The 23,037-nt window shown below is 44.6% G+C and overlaps 1 protein-coding gene across 1 annotated transcript; it reads right to left on the bottom strand.

Moving 5' to 3' along the window:
- Positions 1-454: 454 nt before the first annotated feature.
- On the bottom strand, positions 455-4,718 carry LOC126563611 (PI-PLC X domain-containing protein 1). Its single transcript, XM_050220256.1, has 4 exons — positions 4,583-4,718; positions 3,977-4,438; positions 794-1,544; positions 455-716 (listed from the first exon to the last, which is right to left on the bottom strand). The coding sequence occupies exons 1-4, from the start codon at positions 4,707-4,709 to the stop codon at positions 455-457; spliced, it is 1,602 nt and encodes a 533-aa protein (XP_050076213.1). The 5' UTR covers positions 4,710-4,718.
- Between the last annotated feature and the right edge of the window lie 18,319 nt (positions 4,719-23,037).

Here is a 23,037-nt window from a genome sequence, read left to right as displayed (position 1 = left end):
ATGGGCACCAGTCAAATAAAGTTGATGACGCGTCGGTGTGTCCATAAAACGAAATAAAATCCCTACGCTCGGTCGTATGAGCACACAGCATTGGGATTCAGCGACCGTCGACCGGCCATGCCACCGGTGGATGTCCTGTGTGTGGTTTTGATTTTTATATGTTTTTTTTTTCGGCGACGGTAAACTACACCACTACCACACTGTCGCCATCAGCGATGATCTCCAGAACTTTGCCCAAACATCCCGCACAGCACCCACCTTAAACGCAGACAGTTTATCGATTTCCGTGGATGCTATTTTAAGCCTCTCAATTAGTGATTAATTAGCGATGATTTCGTTGCTTTCTAGAGCGAGATTTCGGTCAAACACGTCTAATGAATTTTTCTGTCGGATGGACAAACTGATGGTGCGTGCCGTAATTACTCCTGAACGCAGCCGGCAGGCAATTCTATAACTAGTAAGGTAGTTTTATTGAACCATTTGGTACGCGCTTCAGATTCCAGTAGATGGCCGCCTCGACGATGCTGGTACCGCGCACAAAGTCCACTGCGACCACGTTTGCCGTTGGGCCGAGATCTTCAAAGTACCACTTGGTCACGAATCGATTGATCGAGTCGGCCATCTTTCGCAGCCCACCGTACCGGTCCGTAATGACACCCCAGGGATCGGGCGTCAGTTCGGCCATGTCGGCCACTGGCCGGTACGAATATTCTCGGCTGAAAATAATGAGGGAGAGAGAAGAGTTTTGAATTTTGAGGACACTGTTGAAACACTGGAGTAGCGTTGCACTTACAAGCCGCGGGGATGGTGCACCTTAAAAAGGTAGTCCTTCAGATCGTTCACCTTCTGCACATTGCCCCAGCGTTGCTGTACCGAGCGCCACACCACGTGCGAAAACGACCGGAAGGCAAACTCGTGATCGTACGCCAGCACGACCGTTTTTCCACCGGCCCATATATCCCCTAGCGTTCCTTCCCATCCAATGCTCGGATTGGCCATCACATCCCCCAGCGTACTCTGCAAAAAGTTGATCAGCTTCGTGTGGATGTTGTACTCTTTGCCAAATCCGACCGGAAACTCCTGCACATCGACCACGATGATCTCTCGCGTTTCCTGCGCGTATCGCTTGATCTGCTCAAGTATGTCGACCAGTGGATGCAGGCGCGATATACCATGGTTGGCCCAGAACGGTGTTGGACTGTTTTTGTAGTACCCAACGCGTAGATCGATGTACCGGATGCCCTGCAGCAGCTGGGCGTACACATCATCATCCTGGGTCAGCGCGTACTTGGTGATGATCGTTTCTTGATGCTGCGGATCGAAACCGGCTTTGTACGAGGCAGAATCGTGCGTACCGGGTATGAACAGCTCTCGCATACGGAATGCACTCAGATGCGGTTGCAGCTCCATCATCCAGCGCGGGTGCAACTTCATGCAGTGAGCGGAGAGGACGGTCCCGTTCGGACGGACAAAGTACGCGTAGTAGCCGTAGCAGCTGGTGTTTGTATTGACGCCGTTCATGAGATCGTAATTAAATTTGATACCTGCAGAGATACAGAGATAAAGAGCGTGGTGAAGTTTTGGATGCACGATTCGGTCTGGCTGCTTGGGCGGTCGTGAGAATTTTTGATGTCAAAAGTCGGAAAGGGAGGGGCGGCTGGGAGCGAATGGTGCTCTAATTGCAGTCTCATTAACATTTCTTCCCGTGACTCTAACGGGTTGGTTCGGTGGAATGGAAGTAAATGAGGCGTTTTTGCGAATGTTTGAGTCATGCTAGGCGGCAGCGTAACACCGGTCGTCCGGACGGGTGTGTTATTATTGTGTAAGCGGTCGTTCTCGTACAGGAAGGGAGCAACCGGTTTGCTAGAAGCGTTTAACGGATGACTCATTAGTAAAAGGTATTGCGAGAAGTGTTTTACGATTTGGTAGACCATTTTATGATCAGTATTGTTTAAGTTAGTGAGTTTTTGTTAGAGTTATTTAAACATACTATTCCTAGCACTCTCGCTCTCTTATCACTTTTGAGTTCAGTACCTCCAGTTTTTGAAAGCTAAGCCATCCCAAGGGCATTTGTGAGCCTCTGTTGACTATCTATCAAAACTATGATACTTAAGATATTTCTTATTAGCAAATCGGTTGTATAGTTAACTATGAAGAGTTTATTAAGAATTCTTTTTACTGAGCACTTTATGATCATTTTATCCTGTATGCTAAAGAATTCATGGACTATGTCGACTATTATGTCGACTAGATTTGATACTTATTTATCAAAACACTGTAGTGCATCTTGGTTTGATCGACAAACATTTCACAGCGAAATTGATGCAGGAGAGATTCTGGTTTCAATCTGGTTCGTCTAACATTTGACGTTCGTTTTCAATGAACTTAACAACTACTTACTGATAATCAAGTTCCAATTTACCAAAAAACTTCATTCCATGGACAAAGAAACTTCAAGGAAAACTCCTTATAAAATTAAAATCCCCCTGCCTCACAGAATCAAACCAACCAACAGTGTCTTCTAATAGCGTAAAATCTTACAGTTTTCCCCATAAACGACAATCATAAAATACACAATTTACGCTAATGAGAGCAAAATTACGTGCATGTGGTTGAGGATGCTGATGACACTGTCACCACAGTCAGGTGTTTACATTATGGAAAAGAAAAATCCACCACACAGCAACAAAGACCTACTCAGCAGAACAACCAATGCCGAAGGGGAAGCCCTTGTCTAGATATAGTCATATAAAGCTCTGTTTTTTTCTGATGTCTCATTCTCCACATCAAGCGATAAGAAATGGAATTCAAACAGGGCGTGTGTGTGTGTGTGAAGTAGCGTTCCTTTACCGGTGCGTACAAGCAATATTGAACAAGGAACAAGAAACCGTATCAGATCATCACCATTTGCTACCAACAGTGTGCCAATTTGGTCAATTCCAAGGACTCTACAGCCGAGGCAACGGCTGAAACACCGAGCACCTTCTAATGACCATTTCCAATCGTATCTCGGTTCGAATTGGTGTTGGTAACAACCCAACTGTTGCCTCGTTTCCGGTACGTGACAATCGTATCAAAACGCAAGTTTACTCGACGGTATGGTTTTAGTTTCTCGCCGTAGTTTCCGCTTACCTGGAAATGCAAAACGATGGGCTGAAGTTGCCTGTTCGACAACCATTGCCCTTTGGCTTCGTTTGCCGTCCCAAAGTAGGGATAATGCTGATAATCTAAATTTCCTCATTTGCCACCTTGGGGTGTGCACCACGCGTAATTGCAGATCGAACTACGGGTTGGAGAGTGCATTTGCATCGGATTCGATTAATGCGACTAAAACAGAGACGATTAGAAATGCTATCGGTAGGGTATCGGTGTCGAGGTCGTAGAGTGTTATGGCACGTTTTTGTTGCCCCACTCTATTAAGCCCCGCTTGAAATGGCAATTTAAATGGAATTTAACTGGCAATCACTGTCACCTTGCACGTTTGCTTATAAATCTCCTCGCACTGGAATTTTGACCAGCATTCTGGCAGTGATTGGCGGCGCCTAACCGCACACTTTCTCCACGCTAACACAGCAGAACCACAACAAAAGGGCAAGAACGTGAAAGACTGACCATCGTGCTCTTCATAATACCCGCATAGAATTATGTCAAAACCAGTGGTCACTACCGCACGATAAACATGTGCCGCGTCTATCCATGGCACGTGTCACGCTTCGGAAACCCTTTTCACACACACAATGCGTCGCTTATCGCACCAAACACGCTCGGAAAGGTTTCTCTAGCTGTAAGTCACTGGTTTGGAAACCGAACGGATTCGGATTCAAGAGGATTGCTAGCGATTACAAAACAAACAAATATGCTTTCAACTTACAGCTACACTTACAGACACTTAGCCAATTCGCTCACCCCCATGCACTGCTTGAAGGAATAATTTATGTCTTACAATATTTCCCGCAAGTTCCCGCAGTCTGCTTACCGGTCTTCGTCCACCCGTTCTCGTAGATCGGTTGGAGTGAAAATAGCACTTCCTTCTTGCGGTAGCCCGATTCGTCCCGAAAGTCGTACACCCAACCGAGCTCCATCTCTGTATATTCGTAGGCGTTGGTTGTGGAGACGCTATTTTCGGTTGTGGACCCACCGTCAGTGGTCACTTCCGGTGAGCCGAGGGCGATGCTCGCTGCGTCATCACCCATCATCATGATGCTGCCGGCAGAATCGCCCGCACTAGCGTCCGTCGACGGGTTGGTTGTGCTGGACGCACCGTCGCTCGTGTAGTAGTAGTAGCGCGGCTCGAACGCTTCCACCGGGTACTGTTCGGCCAGCAGTATGTAATTGGATAGATCGTCGAAATTGCGCCACGCCAGCTCGAGGGTGCGGGTTCGCGCATTCACCGTAATGTAGAGATCATCCATTTCCGGCCGGTACGCCACACGATCACCTGCGAGAAGCAGAAGGCGTGTGAGAGAATGGTTTTCGGAGGGTGTTGGAAGCTAGACATTTGATTGACAATTTCTCGGACGACACCAACTGCGTCATCAAGCAGTACGCTAGTCTGTGTGAGCAGCTTCCCTGCAATATTCACCTGATGCTTGCTGGGCGAGCCCTCGTGTAGTTGCCGTTTGAAGCAACACCAACAATCCCAACAACATCCCCATCGTAACCCTGACCACATGGCTTTTGCTGTTGATGGTGCGCACTGTGAACGACATTTTGTTTTGTTTTTCCTCGCGACGTGGGTTTCTTTCGTGTCAAGGGGAATTAGTTTGCACTGCAAAAACACTGGGCACACTGGGCACACACTGCAGCCACTAATGACACTGTGGGCACTTGTTTTGCACTTGCTTGTGCGGCACTATTCTGTTGAGTGAGACTATCTTCCGTACGCTGGCTGGAACCAGTCACACGCGTGCGCTACCGTAGCCCGGGGTTCGTTTCACTCGCGCGGCAGTCACTTCGGAACTGTACCGTCCAACAGCCGTCAGCAGACTGCTCGACTGGCTTGGCGGCTTTGCGGTTGTGTATGCTGCGCGTACTATCACGGTGGACTGCACCCATGTGCTCGGCCGTTTCGCCTTTGTGTCTCATCTCGTATTCTGTTTGCCGCTTCTCACTTTCTCACTCTCTTGCGAAGCAGTGTGTTGTTCCGATAGTACTACCGGTGGACCACCGACAGTACAGCGACGCAAAGGGTTTAATGTCATTTAAAGCGATTGACTCTGATTCGTTGATGCGTTACGAGGCTTTACCCAAAGGGAGGCAGTTCCACCCGGCCAAATATGTCGCAAACCGATAATCGAGTTGAATGCACGGTGTTGCACGGTACTGACGGTTGTCCCCCATTTTTGGTGTAGAACCATTAGCACATATCCGCAGACGGCGTGTGTGGGTAAGTGCGATCTCAGCTGATTTTATGTCCATATGCGGCTAGAGGAAGTGGTTTGTATTTGCTGACCTTCTGGTGGGCTTTTCCAGTTGGGCTTACCTGTCTTCTAATTGCATTACTACGGTGCATGGGTTTTATCACATCGAACCTGGGCGCCATTTGTAGCTAGACTCTCGCGAGGTTTTTTTTTTGCTCCCCCTGGTTCAGTACGACACAAAGTAAACTCATTAAATTTGAATGTTTACACTCCGGTAGAGGGTTGCTTTTGGTCGCGCCAACACTGTAACTTCACTGTCGCCTACACCCTGACCCCTCGTCAGACGCAATGACGTCGGATGATAGTTTTACACACTTTCACTCTTTCGATGTTTTTTGTTCCATCGAACCATGTCCCCGGCAATCGCGGTTCTTCATCTCTGCGTTGTTTGTTGCTGTTCGCGTGCCGGTTTTTTGCGCTTATCATAGCGCGCTCCACATTTGCCGGCGATTGGATTGGATTGACCGGTGCGGGAATGGGGTGAGATTTATGGGCAGCGGTAGCGAACGCTTTTGCTGAAGCGAACCGTTCTATTGTGCGGACCGGTGTGTGAAGGCAAGATGGATGAAGCGTGATAGGAGGGTTGGATAGCTTGGTGCGGATCATGTGACATTTATCATTAATATGCGCGACAACTTTCATCTCGCATCTCGTCTTCATCGTAGGACCGCAGCTTCCCAATCAGCAGGCAGGCCGATTGGTAGCGCCGGTATTGGGGTAACAGTGGGAAAGATTTATTCAATGAAATGGACAACATTGTTCAAAAGAAATTGCTTACTACTTGGGTTTGCGAAAAATCGAATCATTTTGCTATGAATCAACATAATCAATAACAGCGGCGCTGTGCGTTTTTTTTTACATGAGCTCGACAGTGGTTTTATTGACGCTCCATACATTCTTTAAAGTATAAACTTCCAGGCTCCTAGTTGGATTCTTAGACCAAGGCCACTATTTAGCTACTTGTTTAGATCGACCGAATTTGGTTCAAACGATCCTCTATCAAAAATTATAACTAAATACCTTACTCTATCTAACGTCATTCGATTCCGCAATCGATCTTAACACTAGCATTAATAATCGTAAACTAATCTTGCATAGCACCTGTTGAGACAATAGAATCATCGTTCTTCTCTCTTTCATTTATGGTTTTTATTGTGCTGCGTAAAGGTATTTTGTAAAAAAAAACGTTTCGTTAGTGTTCTTCTTTTCAATTTTGATAAATTATTATAGTTATATAGGAAAAAAAATGAAAATAAATAAATAAATCTGTTCAGAATAATTACATGTACAACCAGCAATATATTTCAAACACGTTCTTTATTTGGACAATCATCAAAATTCAATATAGCATAGTAATATCGAGATGGGACGAACGCGGGTTTTTTACCAAACATTCTTATATGTAAAAAAATTATATGTAACAAAATTATATGTGACAAAATTAATCTAAATTAATTGAAGCATTAATATTTATTGTACACATATAGCTGAAAGGGACGGCGTGTGGTAAAACAATCGCGTTGGTTTTTAAACGGTAAGATCGTGGTTCAAACGTATCTGGAGCGTTCCCCCGTGGTGGGACTGATTATCCAACTAGTACACCATTAGATGGAAGACGTGATCTAGTAGGTCTTTAAGCCAAGAAGAAGATATACAATTCAAATGAAAGGATTAGTTAAACTTTTTGATAAACAACTGTCATTATAAATAATCTCTTCAACTATTACCTAACGTGTGTAAATCTTCTCGCAGCCATTTTGAAGCCTAGAAAAACTACAAATTTTTTAGCCGAAATTATGGTCAATATCAACTCCATTACGATCATAGTAGGGAACATGCATCATGTGAATATAGTCGACATTCGCGTGTCTTTCCCATCACACCGCTAAGTAATCAAGTAATTTCTTATCGAATCGAACACGCCCGATACCCAGTCAGCTAAAAGGAGAAAGGATTTTCGTTTGATCTGAACCACTCGTCCCAGCACTTCTCAATACTCGGAATGCTTTGAAGCGGTGCAGCGGTTTGAAGCAAAGCATGAAGGTCAACACACATAACGCCACCACACCGCGGCACACACTCACAGCACAGTCCATCCATGGTCACGGCCGTCAGATTAAATTAACAGGCTGCGCGAAGACCGCTGCCGAACGGTGGAACGGTGAACTTTCTTTACCACGGCCGTGCACACTTGAGTATACCCCCCCACGCATATACGTACGTTCGTGTGGCTTTCTGTGCGACATATTGAATATCCTTCGGGCAATCATATCGTACCCTGTCAACGCTTAACTTTCTCCACTGGTTCACAAGGAAAACTGGGTAAAGATTGTGGTGGTAACTGGTGGTGGCGTGGAGGCCAATAATTAATATTTGCCGTCATTAAGACGCAGTCAGATGCGGAGAGAAAATTTTCTGCTCCGTTTTGCAAACACACGATGAACTTTTAATGAACCTTGTTGGCAACACGATGCTCAAGCGCTGGTTAGCAGCAGCAGCATTTAATACGCAGCTGACAATACGCAAACCGTGGTGTGTGGTTAATCACTATTGATCGCTAACCGGAAATGGAAGGAATCTGTACACCGTTTTGTGGTCGGTAGGATGGCTGTCGATGGCGTCTTTTCCGCAAGAACGGCAAGAAAATCTCTCGTGGAATTCTCCTGCCACGCGATCAAGTTCACCGTACCCAATAGCGGCGCAAGTGTGTAAATCTCTCCGCCGATCAATAAACAAACCGCAAGGAAACTTCTTAAGACACGCAATCAAAACTTTTCCTGCCCAACAAACGGTAAACAAAAGCTTTTTTAGTTTATTTTGCTTCTTTCCCTTTGTACGGGGAAGCAAACTTATCACATTATCATTACCGCAGTGTTTGGGCGGGAAATGCGGGGCTAATAATCGAAGCACAACGAGCAGTGCCAGCGATTATTGCTTCACCATCGAGTATTGTGCCTTTTCTTTTGATGCTTTTACACGATTTGCCCAAAAAAAAAAACTTCGATATGAATAATATATGAGCACGCCGGCACGAATCTGTCGCTTTTGATTGAAATCTGTAACCCGGGGAAGCTGAAGCGGCCGGTGAATCGTTCTGGCACGGCAGATGGAAAATAAATCCTAGAAATCAGGTTTTGGCGTGGCACGTGCATTAAACCCCCACCTCGGAAAGCCAGTACGGTTTGATCTCGGTACGCCGGCAAGAACAAAACGTTGTGCCGCAACAAAAGGAAAATGAATGGTAAAACAAAATATCCTTGACAACCGGCAAAAAGGCGGGCTCGTTGTTGATTGAGTTCGTCTCCTACGCGTGTTTGCATAAATCAGTTCACCCTAAGCCTTCCAGCCGGGTACCTCCCAGGGTGTAGGGTGTACGTGCAGGGTTACACAATCTCAGCGCGATCGAACACAAGCGCGCCTACCCATTGAATACATTAACTCTGATTCAACATGTTTGCTCGTTTTTTTTTCTTTTTGTTTTCCTCGGAAAGGATGTAACTTGCACTTATCTGCTTGTTTTTCTGGTTATTTTCGGTAGCTTATGGTAGTTCCTTGTCGGCTGTCAGCCGCAGTACTTGTACGGATCACAGTTTTCCCATCGCCGGAAGCTTTCCGCGTATTACGTGTCATGAATGCGGGCAAACATGACGAAACAGAGGGAGAAAATAAATTGTTTAAGGCATGAAAACCAAACGGGGATGTAAATAGTTGTACTATTAATATGTGCTTCTAGCATTTGAAGGAACTTTGATGGATTGCTTTTTCCCTTCTGAGGTCTGCCACTTGAAGGGCTACGAAGGAAAATGCGACAAAAAGTGACCAGAACATGCGTACATCTCAGAGACGAGAAATATGCTTAATAAACAAGTATTTACCATTTAAAATCACATATCGTTTGCTGATTATGGCTTACATTATTCAGCTAGCAATCAATGAGCCTGGCCGCCGTTAAACCGTTCACTTCATTGTTTGCCACCTGTTCACCATCTGACCTGTGTCATCGTCGGCTGCTGGATTGAAATTTGAACCGTTCCGTGCGGTGTCACATTTAGCATGACACTTTAAAAGGTCGACTTTTTTCTACTTTTTACAACTCAAACACAATCTCACTTCCAGCAGCTTCTCCTCCCGCGCCAAAGTAAACCCGCGAAAGTCTGGCCGGCCCGTCAGTCGGTATCAATTCTCGGAAACATTTCAAATCAAGCTGTTGAATTATTAATCCTACTTGCTACGGACAGCACCACACCGGAGTTCAGCGCCTAAGGATGAGGATGAGTTTTTTTTGCCACCCCCTTTCTTTATCTCGCTCCGTGCGCCTGGTGGTTATCACACCGGAAGAAAGACGCCGCCAGTATTGCACCAGCCAAGCACAGGCACGGATTGTGGGTGCCCGAACTTGGTACGGGACCAGCTGCTCGATGCCGCTACTCGGTTAGAAAAATATGGCTCGAGGAAGGAAGCTTCTAACCGAAGCTTCGCGATTGTATACATTTCACCGCACACGGCACACCAGGACTGACAAAGAGACCGGGTTTCTTTTCATTTCCCATTCAAAGGATGCGCTGTACGCGGGACGATGCACACTCGCTTGAATGGTACACTTCAAGTTCGCTTGCTGCATTTTGCGCTTGCATTACTTACCTCGGAACGGAAAAGGAGTAGCGAGACACTTCACATCCATCCGTGCTGGATGTATCTAAGTCGGAGTTGGAAAATGGATTCCCATATTTCCATCCGATTGCGATGAATCTGGTCTACACACACACACACACACTGGCTTGGGCATCGTGCGACTCGGCGCGTGATGGATCCGGACCGGCACAACTAAATTACTGTACGCTGAATGGGTTATTAAGATGCAACCGTGTGTCTAAGCGGCACAACCTTATGCCTTGATTGATGACAGTATTCTTGAGATTGAGATGGTACATGCAAGATTAATCAACAAGTTTGTGTCGGATGGGAGACAGCAAGGGTTTCGGTGATACCTTTCCCCGAGGATCCTAGTTATTGGGTGATGAATGGATCACTTTTATCACTGCGGAAAGTTGTGAAATGGTGCTAATTTATTCTAACCTAACATGGTTCTGGTACATCTGCATGTCAGAAACGGAATGGGATGATGTCTGTCTGCGTGTTGCTCGAAATTAATGGAGCTAATCTATGTCTATTTAGTGAAATTATGATGAATCGGAGGAGAAATAGCGTAAGGACTCACTACCAAGACTGTAAGGATTCATAAAACAGCAAATGAATAATAAACACAAAATGTATGCAAGACTCATCGCTTGTAGACACCTCGTTTCCTAAAATACCTTATTGAGAAAGACGTACACCTTGAAAATAATTTGAAGAAACATTAAAGCATAAGCACAATAAGAAATCATACTCCATAAAATGCTTGCATTTTCAAGAAAATACTATATATTTTACCAGACAAAAGTCAGCATCGATAAGAACATGGATGTTAAATTTTGCAAAAGGGTGCTGGCTGCCAACCGATCATACTACAGCATCAGGAAACTTCTCCAATAAAAACACGTATCGCGATGGAAGAAGCTAGAACTGTACGTAACGTTTACAGTTTCCGCACTCACACAAGCCTCTGAGCCATTCCATAAACGCCTCACTTTGTAAAAATCTGGCAGAACCGTCTTAGCTTCGGTCGAGAGGACGATACCTTGAAGGATTTTTCAGCCCAGTATGCATGCGTGGAATGACGAGCCTAACAAACTGTACGGTGGATCTTATCATCATGCAACGAATTAAAGTTGTCAGGCTTCTATGGCACGTCATGAGAACGGACCCGAACGACCCAGTCTGTGAAGTCGTTTTAGGCCTTCCAAACGGACAGAGGAGGCTTGGAAGGCCCAATCTGAGATGGGAGATGAGTTAATGTGTCTGTCAAAATGGCTAGGATGTTGGACAGGTTGAACGGCGCTAGACCGTCAACAGTATGGAAGATTGTTTAAGTTTTTGTATCACATTATATCATATTCGCGATGCACAATTGCATACTTTAAGATGCTTTGGGGAAAGAACTCTTTGACCCAGCCATGAATGGACAAAACTCCAACATTAACAAATCCAACAATTAGGTCACGCCGGCCTTCAAATGCCTTATTCGACTGAAATGGGTTACTAGAGTTTTTATATCACGTAGTTGGATAGTTAGTCCTCATAGGGTTTAAATCCTGTTCCTACTATTATACCCAATTCTACTGTCTTAGTAGATTGTGCTATTATATGTACTAACTATTGTATCTGAATTCAAAACTTTGGAAACTGTAGTAAATCATATCCGCACACTCCTCACTACCGCATCTGTCGGAAAACTGTTGTGTAATTTCTCGTCCAACTAATCAGCACCCTTACCGACTTTCCGTCTAAAACGGTTTTCTTCATTTGCTGTCGGAAATCAAAACTTCTTATCTCGACTGCTCATCATGACTATCTCTAACAACTCTCAGTGTCTGTAAAAACGTCCAGAGTGTGGTCATAGTCTTTAGATTATCTGCTGAATTAATTAACACTTTTCTACTATCATGCACAATCCACTGTTAGGCTCATTTCATCAAATTACTTACTACTAACACGACACGTCTTACGGAGTACGAATAAGCCGGTCTGTAATTGCAAGAAACGTGTGAAGAAAGATCTCGTGTTAAGATTAAAACTTTTGCTCGCCCTCTCTGGTATTACTTACTTACTAACGTCAACAACTATCACCCATCATCGTCTACTTCTCCGGTCGGGCGTTAAGCCTCCCAAAAAGCTTCCCGCCGGACGAATGCCATTAGCGACCGGGTTCCAATCCAATCTTCCACATCAGGCAAAGTTCCATTATCAACTCAGCCGGTTTTCACTTTTTCGGCAGACACCCCACAACATAAGGAACATTCGCATTGTCCCATTTTGTTCCCTCCCCGCACAACAGCATCAACGAGAATCGGATTGTTTAAGTTGCGGAGCTTTCTGGCGTCAATCACGAGCAGTCGCTTACGCTTATTACTTTGTCTTTTTTTTCTTCGTTTTTTTGGTGGTGAATTGAATTTATGAAGCACAGCCAACCCCATAGCCGGCGCACAACACAATGATCCTTGTACACTTCCAATATCCGCCGGCGTTTCGGTGCCGAAGTCATAAAATTGAGAGATATCAAAACAGATTGAATTTCTTTCAGCGTAAATACATATTCGTTTCGCTCCCTTCGGTGGGCGTGATTCCAGGCCACGGATGTACTGTGAGCGGTCTGTCTTGGATTTTGTTATCTGGAGCCTGCTTCGCAGGGATAACGCCCTCTGCGAGCCGAGTCACTCGGTACGGATACGGAAGTGGAAGAAACTTTTGAAAGCTAAACCGTTGCTTTAGCTCTTTTTTTGCTGTCTTTTAGTCCCTCTGATATGGGTTTTTGTGTTCCTTCCTATACTTCCGGACAAACTCTTGCGGATGGGAGTTTTTTTTTTTTGCTGCTGCTGTTGTGTGTCTCGATCAGGACATTCCGGTACAGCGAGAGCTTCAGCATCGGATTGCGACCCCCGTTTCTGTTTCTTGCTCGTCACAAGTTGTGATGTGCCGCTGCTAACCAGCAGATTGAAATATGATGAACAGTCAGTGGAAAGGAAAATGATGCTTCGCAAACGCTTGTTCACAAGAATGAACTTGGAAAAATAAAACACACACAAACACACACACACTCAAGCGCAAATCCTCGTACAAGTATAGGATAAAGAAAAGGATGCGATTTGGGGTCGATTTTTTTCTTTTAACGTGCCCCTTTTCCCCCTTTTGTCACGTCATCTAAGGGTTGCAAAGTACCGACCTCGTCACGCCGAGTTCTTTGTCGTGGTAAGCAAAATGAAAGAAAATTGCCGGGAAAACGATCGAAGCTTTCCGGCCACATCGCTTGGACGACCGGCGACTGGGTAGGGTGCGAGTTAACACAAGAAGGGGCGCGTTCAAGCAGAGCCTCATACCGTCAGCTTTAACGCCACCGCCGGTTTACCGGGATACAACTTTGGATCACCATCCATGGATGGACGGTTGGGTGGGAGAACATTTTTATCCCATTACCAACCATCCGTGCCAACAAGAAGGGTTACAGCGAACGCTTTTCTTTTGCGCTAATGGGCAAAACACTCGCTCGCAATGTCAACGCGCTTGTGCTCGGCACAAGCATAGTTTACTAGTGGTACGTACCGAGTGCCCTGTACAGTGCAAAAATAACTACTTACCCTTCTAATGGATCGTGAACACTGCTTGCTGTGTGCCGAAATGCGGACTCCTTCCAAGCCAGTGCGGTCTTTAACGGCAGGCAGTGTTCTTTGTTTGCCATGATTGAGCATCGCTGGGGTTCTTTTTTTTTTTCGCTTCACGGTCCTTCCACATGGTTTAGGCACCAAAAGCAGGATAATATCGTGGCAAAAGGCGAAACCTCTTGAATCTCGTTTTTCATCATTCGCAAAGATGACGCATGCGATGTTTTGATTTTCCCTTTTTTTATCATAAAATTCTTCTACGCAAACAGTAATTCGGGTTTGCTGGCACATTCCCTTGTGAGGTTAATTTTTTCGCCTCGTATCTCGTTTGCTCATTTATTCAACCGAAACAGTCCTTTGAGGGGAACGTTCCTTATCCTGCTAGAGCTTAAGGGATTTTTTTTTGTTCGCTCCCTTGCATCCCTTCGTTTTCAGCAACTGCGTAACTCTGTCGCAACTGTATGGGCATTACCACTTTTTTTTCTTGCTCACCCCTTTTAATCGTAGCCAGGCACAGGCGATGATAGCGGGAACTTGCTCTTAGATAAACATGACACGTTCTATAGGGAAAGCGTATGTTAACTGTGCGTATGTGGGGTTGGGAGAGAGGTTTCTCTTTTGGGACGGTAAGAATCCACCCTTTTCTAGACATATAAAAATACCCATACTGACATCTGGTCGCTTAACGTTAAGATCGTACGTCCCTTGATGGCTGAAGTAAAGTTTGTCAAGCTTTTCGATTGCGGCTTCAGTATCCTGGAAGTGGAATAAATCTTGGAAGGATGGTTTGTTCAGTTTGTGCGTTATTAACCTTCTCTGTGAGGTTTAAAGCGTTTAAAGCATTTTGTTTTATAAATTGTAAATTTGCTTACATAAAAATGGGGCGTAAAAAATCCTAGAAAACAAAGCTGTGGAAAAAATCAAAGATAAACGCATCAGTCGTCTTAATAAAGCTACAATATATTACATGCAAATTACAGGGCTCCTCTCGTTCTTCTTTATATGTTTGGGTTACATCCCCCTAAGGGAGTTTTACAACTGGGGAGTTTCTTGTGGGGCCTATCAACTCTATTAGTGCCTCTCAATTTCTCAGCGTCATATAGGCGTAATGGTATTCTGTTTGGTTGTTGCGCAAGCTTTAAATTTTGGTAATTTGTGTGAATATGCGAAGGTTTTTCCTTAACTTGTGTCCCGTGAGCCTTGAGTGTAAAAACTTCGGATCAACCAGTACAGCAAAGGCATCAAGAAAGATTTGCATCTACAAGTCCTGAATCCGCGGGTCGATCCCAACCAACGAGCCGCACTCACATATGTTTTGATGGACCCACGGCTCGACCCGGACTTGTTGGAATTGGGAGTAGGGACCCAAAGCGCTTCGGGTGGCTTACGGACGGCTTCGACCTGGTTTGGTCGGTTCGACCCGTGCATCGCTCATAGGCAATCTCTGGAAATTGGCCGCCATCCGTTAATGCCGCCATCTAATTTCTGCTCGTTTCAAAGTGCGCCTAGACTAGACTAAGGTTCTGTAGAGTTAAGTGAAAGTTAACAATCGTATAAGTGATCTACAACAAGCGATCTACAACACAACGCGTCGAATTTGACCGCTTTCTATTCGTCGACTGCTTTCCATTCTGCCATACAGGTTAAACATGTTTTTGCTTATAGCTATGGACTACTTGCTTTTAACAATCGTTGACCCCTAATTTACCATCATCAGTCATTAAAGAAGTGACCCGTTCGCCACTAAGATTTGGCACAGAGTGTACCCAAGACATTCTAAAGGACCAAGGATGTTAGAATATTTCAGTGAAAGTAATAAGAGGTATCAGGATACTGATCACCTCATTATACAAAAATATTAAGTCGTTCCACAATTCATAGAAACTTAATTGTCTCTTTTATTCTTCGTTCCATAAAGCGAACCTGAGCATACCTTCTTCTATTGGATACAGTCTTGGCAGCAAACAAACAGCGAATTCTATTGAAATTTCCACAACTTCTAAGCATTTTACCTATTTGCACAATGGTCCATTTCGTTTGATTGTAATCTCTCAAACATCGCAACAATCCGTCCTCTGCCATTTATTGCAACCATCGTCCATGTAATGTCCTTTATTGTCCCGCATTCAATCACCCGCCAAAATACGGTTGCTCTTTTTCCCGAAAGTAATGGTACAATATTAGCTTTCATGGAAACAAATTGAATTCGCTGAAAAATATATTTCGCCTGGCCCGCGTTACACCGAATAAAATACATTTTATGTGTTGTAATATCTGCTTTCCAGCGCTCGATTCTATCGCTCCCAATGCCAAAGGCCATTTCGCGTTCCCATTTCCATCGCCCGTCTCGGGACACGGAATCGTCCTCGATGTCAACCGAAACCAAGCCGGCGAGACAAATAAAGTCCGCGCGCGACCCCCTTTCCAGAATGTGTACAATATGGTGAAGCAGATGCCACCGTCGTACAGTCTTGTGTTCCCGCAGGTTGTCTTGCCGCGTAGCCATCGCGTGGTTTGGTGCAGCAATTTTCGCTTCCGGCTGTCAATTGCTTGTCAGCTAGAATTCCCAATTGTACTAATCGAGCCGCTGGCAACGAAAATGGTAACGAACTGCCGAAAATATAAAAAAGAGCAGTGCCTTTCGCATCTTCTAAATCGGTAACTGTGACGACGGAGGATGAATTGCACCGTAGAACCTTTCTGCTGGCCGGAGGGGGGGGGGGGGGGGGGGGAACGAGAACGAGAACAGAACGGGGCTCGCCAGCATTAGATCTTCTATCGACCGGTTCGTAATACGAGCGGCCCCATTTGCACTCCCAGCCCCGGTGCTGTAACGCAGTTCCAAAGTCACGAATGCTTGTGCTATCACGTTTCGGGAGTTGTTTATCTTGGAGCTCCATTTCTATCAAAACTCTTCCCCCCGGGGGGTTTTCTATTTTTCTTCCATTTTCTTGCCGCAAGGGACAACACAACCCTTCGAATGGGGGTTTTTGGTATCGGCGATGCTTGCGATGGTGTGCGTATTTTATCGATTCGATTTGATTGCATATCACCGTTAGTACACATAGCATTTTTTTTTTGTTTTTGCTCACTTGAGGTTGCGTAATGGTGAGTAACGCGCTGACCTCTTCTAGCGCCTGCGAGCTAGGCAACGCGTTTAACATGGTGCCAATTGGTGCACAATGGGTTAGCGCGTTTGGCTAAACAAATCATTTTGAAATTTATGATTATTTATAAATGATAATGATTTAGTGTATAATCATGCTTGATGTAGTGTTATGTAGCTGAATTTATCGAAAGAAAGAACTACCAATGGTGAAAGGCTGGAGAAGGTCCACCTAGAATAATTTGTGTATAGTATTGTCAGATACCCATGTCAGTGTAGGGTGCGTTTTCGGTGCCGTCTAAACCGTTCGATAAATACATTGTCCATTATTCCTTAAAATGATTACTAGACAACGAGTTGAACGTAACAATTGAAGTAAAACAAGCATTTCAACATTTGCCTTGCTCACCAAAATGATCGACTTATTCTCAAGAATACCGATCGTCTAGGGTCAGAATAAAGCTTCCTATGAATATGCTTCAACGGCTAAGGCCAACAAATTGGCTGGATTTTTCAGCCATTGGGCAACCGAAAATGAGAGGAAAAGAGGGTGTTTCAATTTAAATGTTACCAGCTAATTCTTGGTGAGATCTATTGTACGTTGTATACATTTAGGCTATTTTCGCCTGAATTAATGAAAAAAAAAAAAAACATTTACCAAGAGGGCCCCCTCAAGCTTCTTTTACACTGCAAATTTCTATACTTGTTTAATGTATAAGAAAAAAATCCCAACCAAGCATTCTTCACAAATCCCAGAAACGATTTTTGCCCCTAATTTTTCCTTTACTACACGGCTGGCAGGCAAGCAATCTTGAATTATTGTGCCTTTTGTGTTATTCTCACACAATGTTCGCGCACATTTACTTTGACCGCTCAAACCAACCATCCGGATACGCAAACATTCGTACGCAAACAAATATCCGCTTTCCACTCGTCGTACCACCACGATCGACAGTGTCCCACACCCAGTGCCTTATATACATGAAACACTCGTAATAATAAATGTAATTGGAAGCCATAAATCCGGGTATTGTTTCGTTTCGCGATATGGTATACAGCACCGGCTAAAAGCCCGTGCCTGTGCTGTGCAGCGCAGCACGAACCCAACGGAAATGGGTTCCCTTGGAACTAGTTGAGCCAAGCGCTTCACCGATAGAAGCCTACCGAAGTGGTTGTTACTCCATAGCCCATTCGAAAACACTTTCTTTTGCATTACAATGTTCGGTGGATTGACTATGTATACGCTTACACACACACACACACAAAAGGGGAGCGAGAGGGGGGAAAAACTTCATTGAAAGCTCTTTACAGCGCCTGAATGGTAGGCAATACGCTCGACGTGGCATTTTTTGGCATTTCGCCCAACGTTGTTGCTCGCGTGGTACACTTTGGTTTAAAACGCAGGGACGAATGAAGGTTGTGGCAGGATTCACGGTATCTGTGAGGGTATGTTCAAATTTTACCCTGTTTGTAATGGCCCGGTGTACAAGATATTACCAACCCGGAGGTGGAAAGCCTGAGCCCGAGCCGAGATGAACCTGTTGCGGTTCACCGCAGTCTCGTCTGCTTCTCGGACGATACTGGAATGGTACAATGGTGCATTCGAGTTGTAGCTACACACACACACACACACACACACACATAGAGTCCCCATACCATTCAGCCCACCTTCCAACCACCGTCCACAATGCACCGGCTTATTATGGGAAGTCATAGTTCTGACGCTGACGGTCGCGTTTCGTCTCTCGTGAGATGATTAGCGGGGATTATTAGACTGACGACAGTCAAGTCAATGTGACGGGTTCGTACCAAGGGGAAACGGGGCAAAGGAGATTAGCTCGTAATAATAAGCGGATGAGCTTCGTTCAAACATGATAAATTGTGTTTCTCAGCAATGCAGTAGATTCGCATCCGCATTGCCGCAAACGGGGCTGGCGCTAGCGCGACGATAAAGTCGCTGCAGGATGTTAAGTTTATGTGGAATCAATTGCAGGAACAGATTTTTTACCTAAACCACATATTAAACGATACACTAATTTTATCCGTTCGGATGCTGCGAGTAATCCAACCGTCCTCGGTATTACTCAGTTGGTCCAACACACCTAAAGATAATAACCGATTATCAAATTCACTTTAACTCAATCTAAACGCTCATCACATTACGTGCGGTTTTGCAAAATCGCTCACCGGTCGTTGAAATGTTGCCGACAGGTGTTTGGTAGGTGTAACATTTCCCACCTGTTCCGTGTTTCGGACACCGGCGAATGCGCAGGCTTGAGTGGACGACGAGCAATGGAATTCATTTACTACATGCGAGAGGAAATGTAGATTCATCACAAATCCTCCTGGAGCGTAAGACTGGGGGGGAGGGGGGGGGGGACTAAGCGAGGACTGATGGAGGTTATTTGCCCAATCCAACAACCGCACCGGGAAAATCTTTACCCATCCGCTAGAGGAAGCTGTCGGTACATCCTGTGGGGAAGGTCAACGTCGTTTAAATGGTTTACCGTTTTCTGGTTGGCGCGGGACCAGTGTGTGTGTGTGTTAGGGTACCATACCGTACCGCTACAAGTGGAACATGGAAATGGGAAGAAAGCTTGGGCTTGTAATTAAATTTTCCTCCAGTAGCAGTGGCTCTAAATTTGTCTGACATTAAATCTTTTCCCACCGAGCGGAGCGCTGGAACGCTCCGGGACAGCTGAACGGCAGCTGGACAGCTTGCGGTGACCAAAGTTGGTTAAAAGTCAGCGAATAATTGAATTTATAATTATGAAAATCTGTTGGTAAATAATTTGACCTACTCGCCAGGGAGAATACGGCGACGGTTCGGGCAAGTTCCCGGATTTTTTTTGTGTTTTCGCTCTACTCGGCCCAGTGCTTGTTAATGGGACCAGAAGGAAAATTAAATTCCAAACCCAATGGAGGCAACCGGGAGGCAATGTAGCGGAAATAAGGCTTCCCCGGGCTAACGGGGGAAAATAAATACAAAGAAATATAATGTGCAATTGTACTTTGCTTCCTGCAGACTTTGTTGTGTTTGTGTTAGGCAAAAACGACAAGAAAAACTTTAAATGAATGTACACGCAAAAAAAAAACCTAGGAGAACAAAAGGAGCTACAAAATAATGTGGAAAACGATGTACAGGGGTTTTCAGACTGTTTTGTAAAGTTCGAACAAGTTGCTGCATGCCTTGAAATTGTTCTTTGGCTGTACATCTCCTTCCGGTCTTGGCATGCCATTTATAGCTTTCTTGACTTAAGTAACCCGTAGCTGGATATTAAGTCCTGCGTACAAAGCGATGGTCCACACGAGATTCGATACCTGCTCGTTCCGCTATTTTGTTTTAAAATATTTCACTTTAGTTTGTATAAAATCCGGGCATAGCCCATCTCCCGAATTTACCCCGAAAGCTCTAACCAATACATTATACATTTGCAAACTTTACATTCATTGCAATTCCTTATCCTCTTTAAACAACTTAAACATGGCACCAGATCTTGCGCTGGGTACATGTCTCTATCCCAAGATTAACATACTTCTGTAGAGTTATTTCCGACAGCATTAGGATTATCATAACTCGTATTTCTTGGAGTTTTCACAGTTCGAGAAAGAGAAAGAATGTCCAAATAGGATAATACACACACACACACACACACCTACTGCTTACCATAAAGAAATTGTGATACAAACACTGAAAGCAGCATAGTAAGGCAAGGCACACAACGAAGGCACAAGACGGATTAAGTGGGGAAAATTCTTCCCGGAAAACTCCGTACGCCTCACGCAGTAGCGAAATCAAAATGGATAGTGTCTTCCATGGAGCGATAGTATCTTTTGCGTATGTGTCTGCCCTTTTATGTGCTTGTGTCGGTGCGGTAACAGGCACATTCACATACCCGTCTGACCCCGTCTAGCACGAGGACTCGGAAATGGTAAGATCGTATCGAGCGAGCTCTGTGTGGTGTCTGGAAGTTCCGGCTCGAGGAGCGACAATGGCCACATACCGGAACTGCTCGATGTAGCCCCGCATTCTTGGAGCGGCTTTCAGTGACAGTAAATTGAATTCCTCGCGAATGCTTTCTCACTGCTCACGGCTGCTAGTGACAGTCAACCAGTACAACGACGACAGTAGATTCCCTGTCCAATGCATTAGGTAGCGAAACGATATCAGTTGTCATCTGAATTGACACACAGTGGATAGAAGATGATAATCTATTATCGTGTTTATCTTTCACATTTGTTTAACGTTTTCGTGCTTCATACACTTATTGCACCGTTGTAATGATACGTCAATCAAATATGTTTCTATTTTCCCTTGAAATGTTTTTTTGAAAGCAAAGACACAGAAGAAACAGCTCTGCACTCGGATGGAAGAACTTTTGAATAAATGATTTCACCATCGATGCATAAAATGAACCATTCGATTCTTATGGTTGCGCAAAATATCGTCCAACGACTGAGCCAAACTACTTATGATTCAAACATTGATATTCGTTTATTTTATTTAATCTTCGATCATCGATTTCTCTCGAGTCGTTCGGTCGTTTGAAGCGTACGGTCTTTTCGGTTCGGCCAAGTCATGTTCCCAATATGTTTTTCTTCAGCTTCACCTTTTCACTGTTCGATATGAATCGATTGAAGACGTGAGGTTTAGAAATTTATGCCGAAACCAAGCGTTCGAGCTAGCAGCACACATCTATAGATACGATACAGTTGACTAACATATTACCCCTCGCGGGAACTTAACCCTCCGTACACTGTTTGGCATCTAGCATTGAATATTTATGAATCGAGACAAATGCTTCCCGATCTGCTTCAGCCAGTGTTTTCAATTATTAATTCCGTACTGCTGGGAATTAAATCGTTCGTTGCTCGTTTTATCCAGCAAGCAAAATACTCTCCTATCTTAAGATAGTGATGGCTTTGTATGCACAAATATATGCAAATGCAGCATTACTGTATGCTTGCAGAAAATTATGAATGTGTGAATAAATACAGCTGCCTGCTTATGACATTCGCACACAAATACCGCACACGCATGATTCGATTTTAATTATGATGGTTTACCTTGGGCGATTGCTTGTTTTTCCTCCGATTCAAGTAACATATTCAATAGGAATTATAGCTGCGCTAGTTAAGCATAAGTTGATTCCTTAGTTTTCCTTCTCTCGCGTAAAAGTATCGTTGGTAAATTCAAACACAACAAGCAGACACAACAAGCTCCAAACCGCTGTGAACGCTGTATACAACCCCTATCGTCGCGACAAACGAAGCGCCTAGAGTGTATGCAATTTATTGCTAAACTTTCCCGTCCGTTTTTACCCGAATGGCGAACACGAGAGGTAACCCACATCCTCCGGGGACAGGTCACCACCACCACCATCATCATTAATATGTCAATCAGTTTTCCGAACCGAACCAAAGCTTTCCACCAACTTTCGTTCCGTTTTGTGGTAAACTGTCGGACAGGCCTCCTCGGGGGTACAATATATCTACCGAGAGCGCCTACAGAGCGGATTTTAGAGAGGCGTGGTACAGAAAAAATATACTAGCAGGCTACGAGCCCAATATTGAGCGACAATCCCGTGCATCCTCCTAAGCTCCTCACGCTCAGGAACATTCGTACGCTGCCATTCAATCTGCCCGTTTGTTTGGAGGAAAAGTTTCGATATTATTTTCCACTTTGCTCCTCACGATAACTTCGTCCCCGTCCCTGTACATACTGTAGCCAACATCGCCAGTCTGTGTGGTGTGCAAAACCAAGCACTAGGCATCAGCACAACACACAGAACGAGGTAACTTTTCCTCTCGAATCACCTCTTGCTTAATAAAGCGATACAGGGGCGCACTGGATGTGTATTGGCTGAATTTACATGAATGTTTTACGGCGGAACAATGGCAAACCGGAGTCGGAAGCACTCACGCGCAGGGGTAACATTGTTTGGGGAAATTGTTTTTATTTGCGAAGCATTTGCAATTGACCTACTTCCTGTGGATGTGGTTTGCGTTCTGTCGAGGGATTAGAAAAGTTTTTCGCAAATTAACCTCTACGATCGCGTAGCTACGATAAATCAACAATAGATAAGAACACTTCTATTAATTCGAAATGAACAATTTCTCCAACACTGTACTCAGGCACTTTTCAGGTATAATCATTCATACTTACGATATAAAACCAGAAAATCCTTACCGAAAAAGTGCTAAGTCGCTCCCTTTGTTCTAAAATACGGAGTTCAAGTCGACGACACTAATC

The sequence above is a fragment of the Anopheles maculipalpis genome, chromosome 3RL (assembly GCF_943734695.1).
Source record: "Anopheles maculipalpis chromosome 3RL, idAnoMacuDA_375_x, whole genome shotgun sequence".
Taxonomy (NCBI): Eukaryota; Metazoa; Arthropoda; class Insecta; order Diptera; family Culicidae; genus Anopheles; species Anopheles maculipalpis.
Note: the sequence above shows the minus strand (reverse complement) of the source record. Positions and strands in the feature narration are given on the sequence as shown.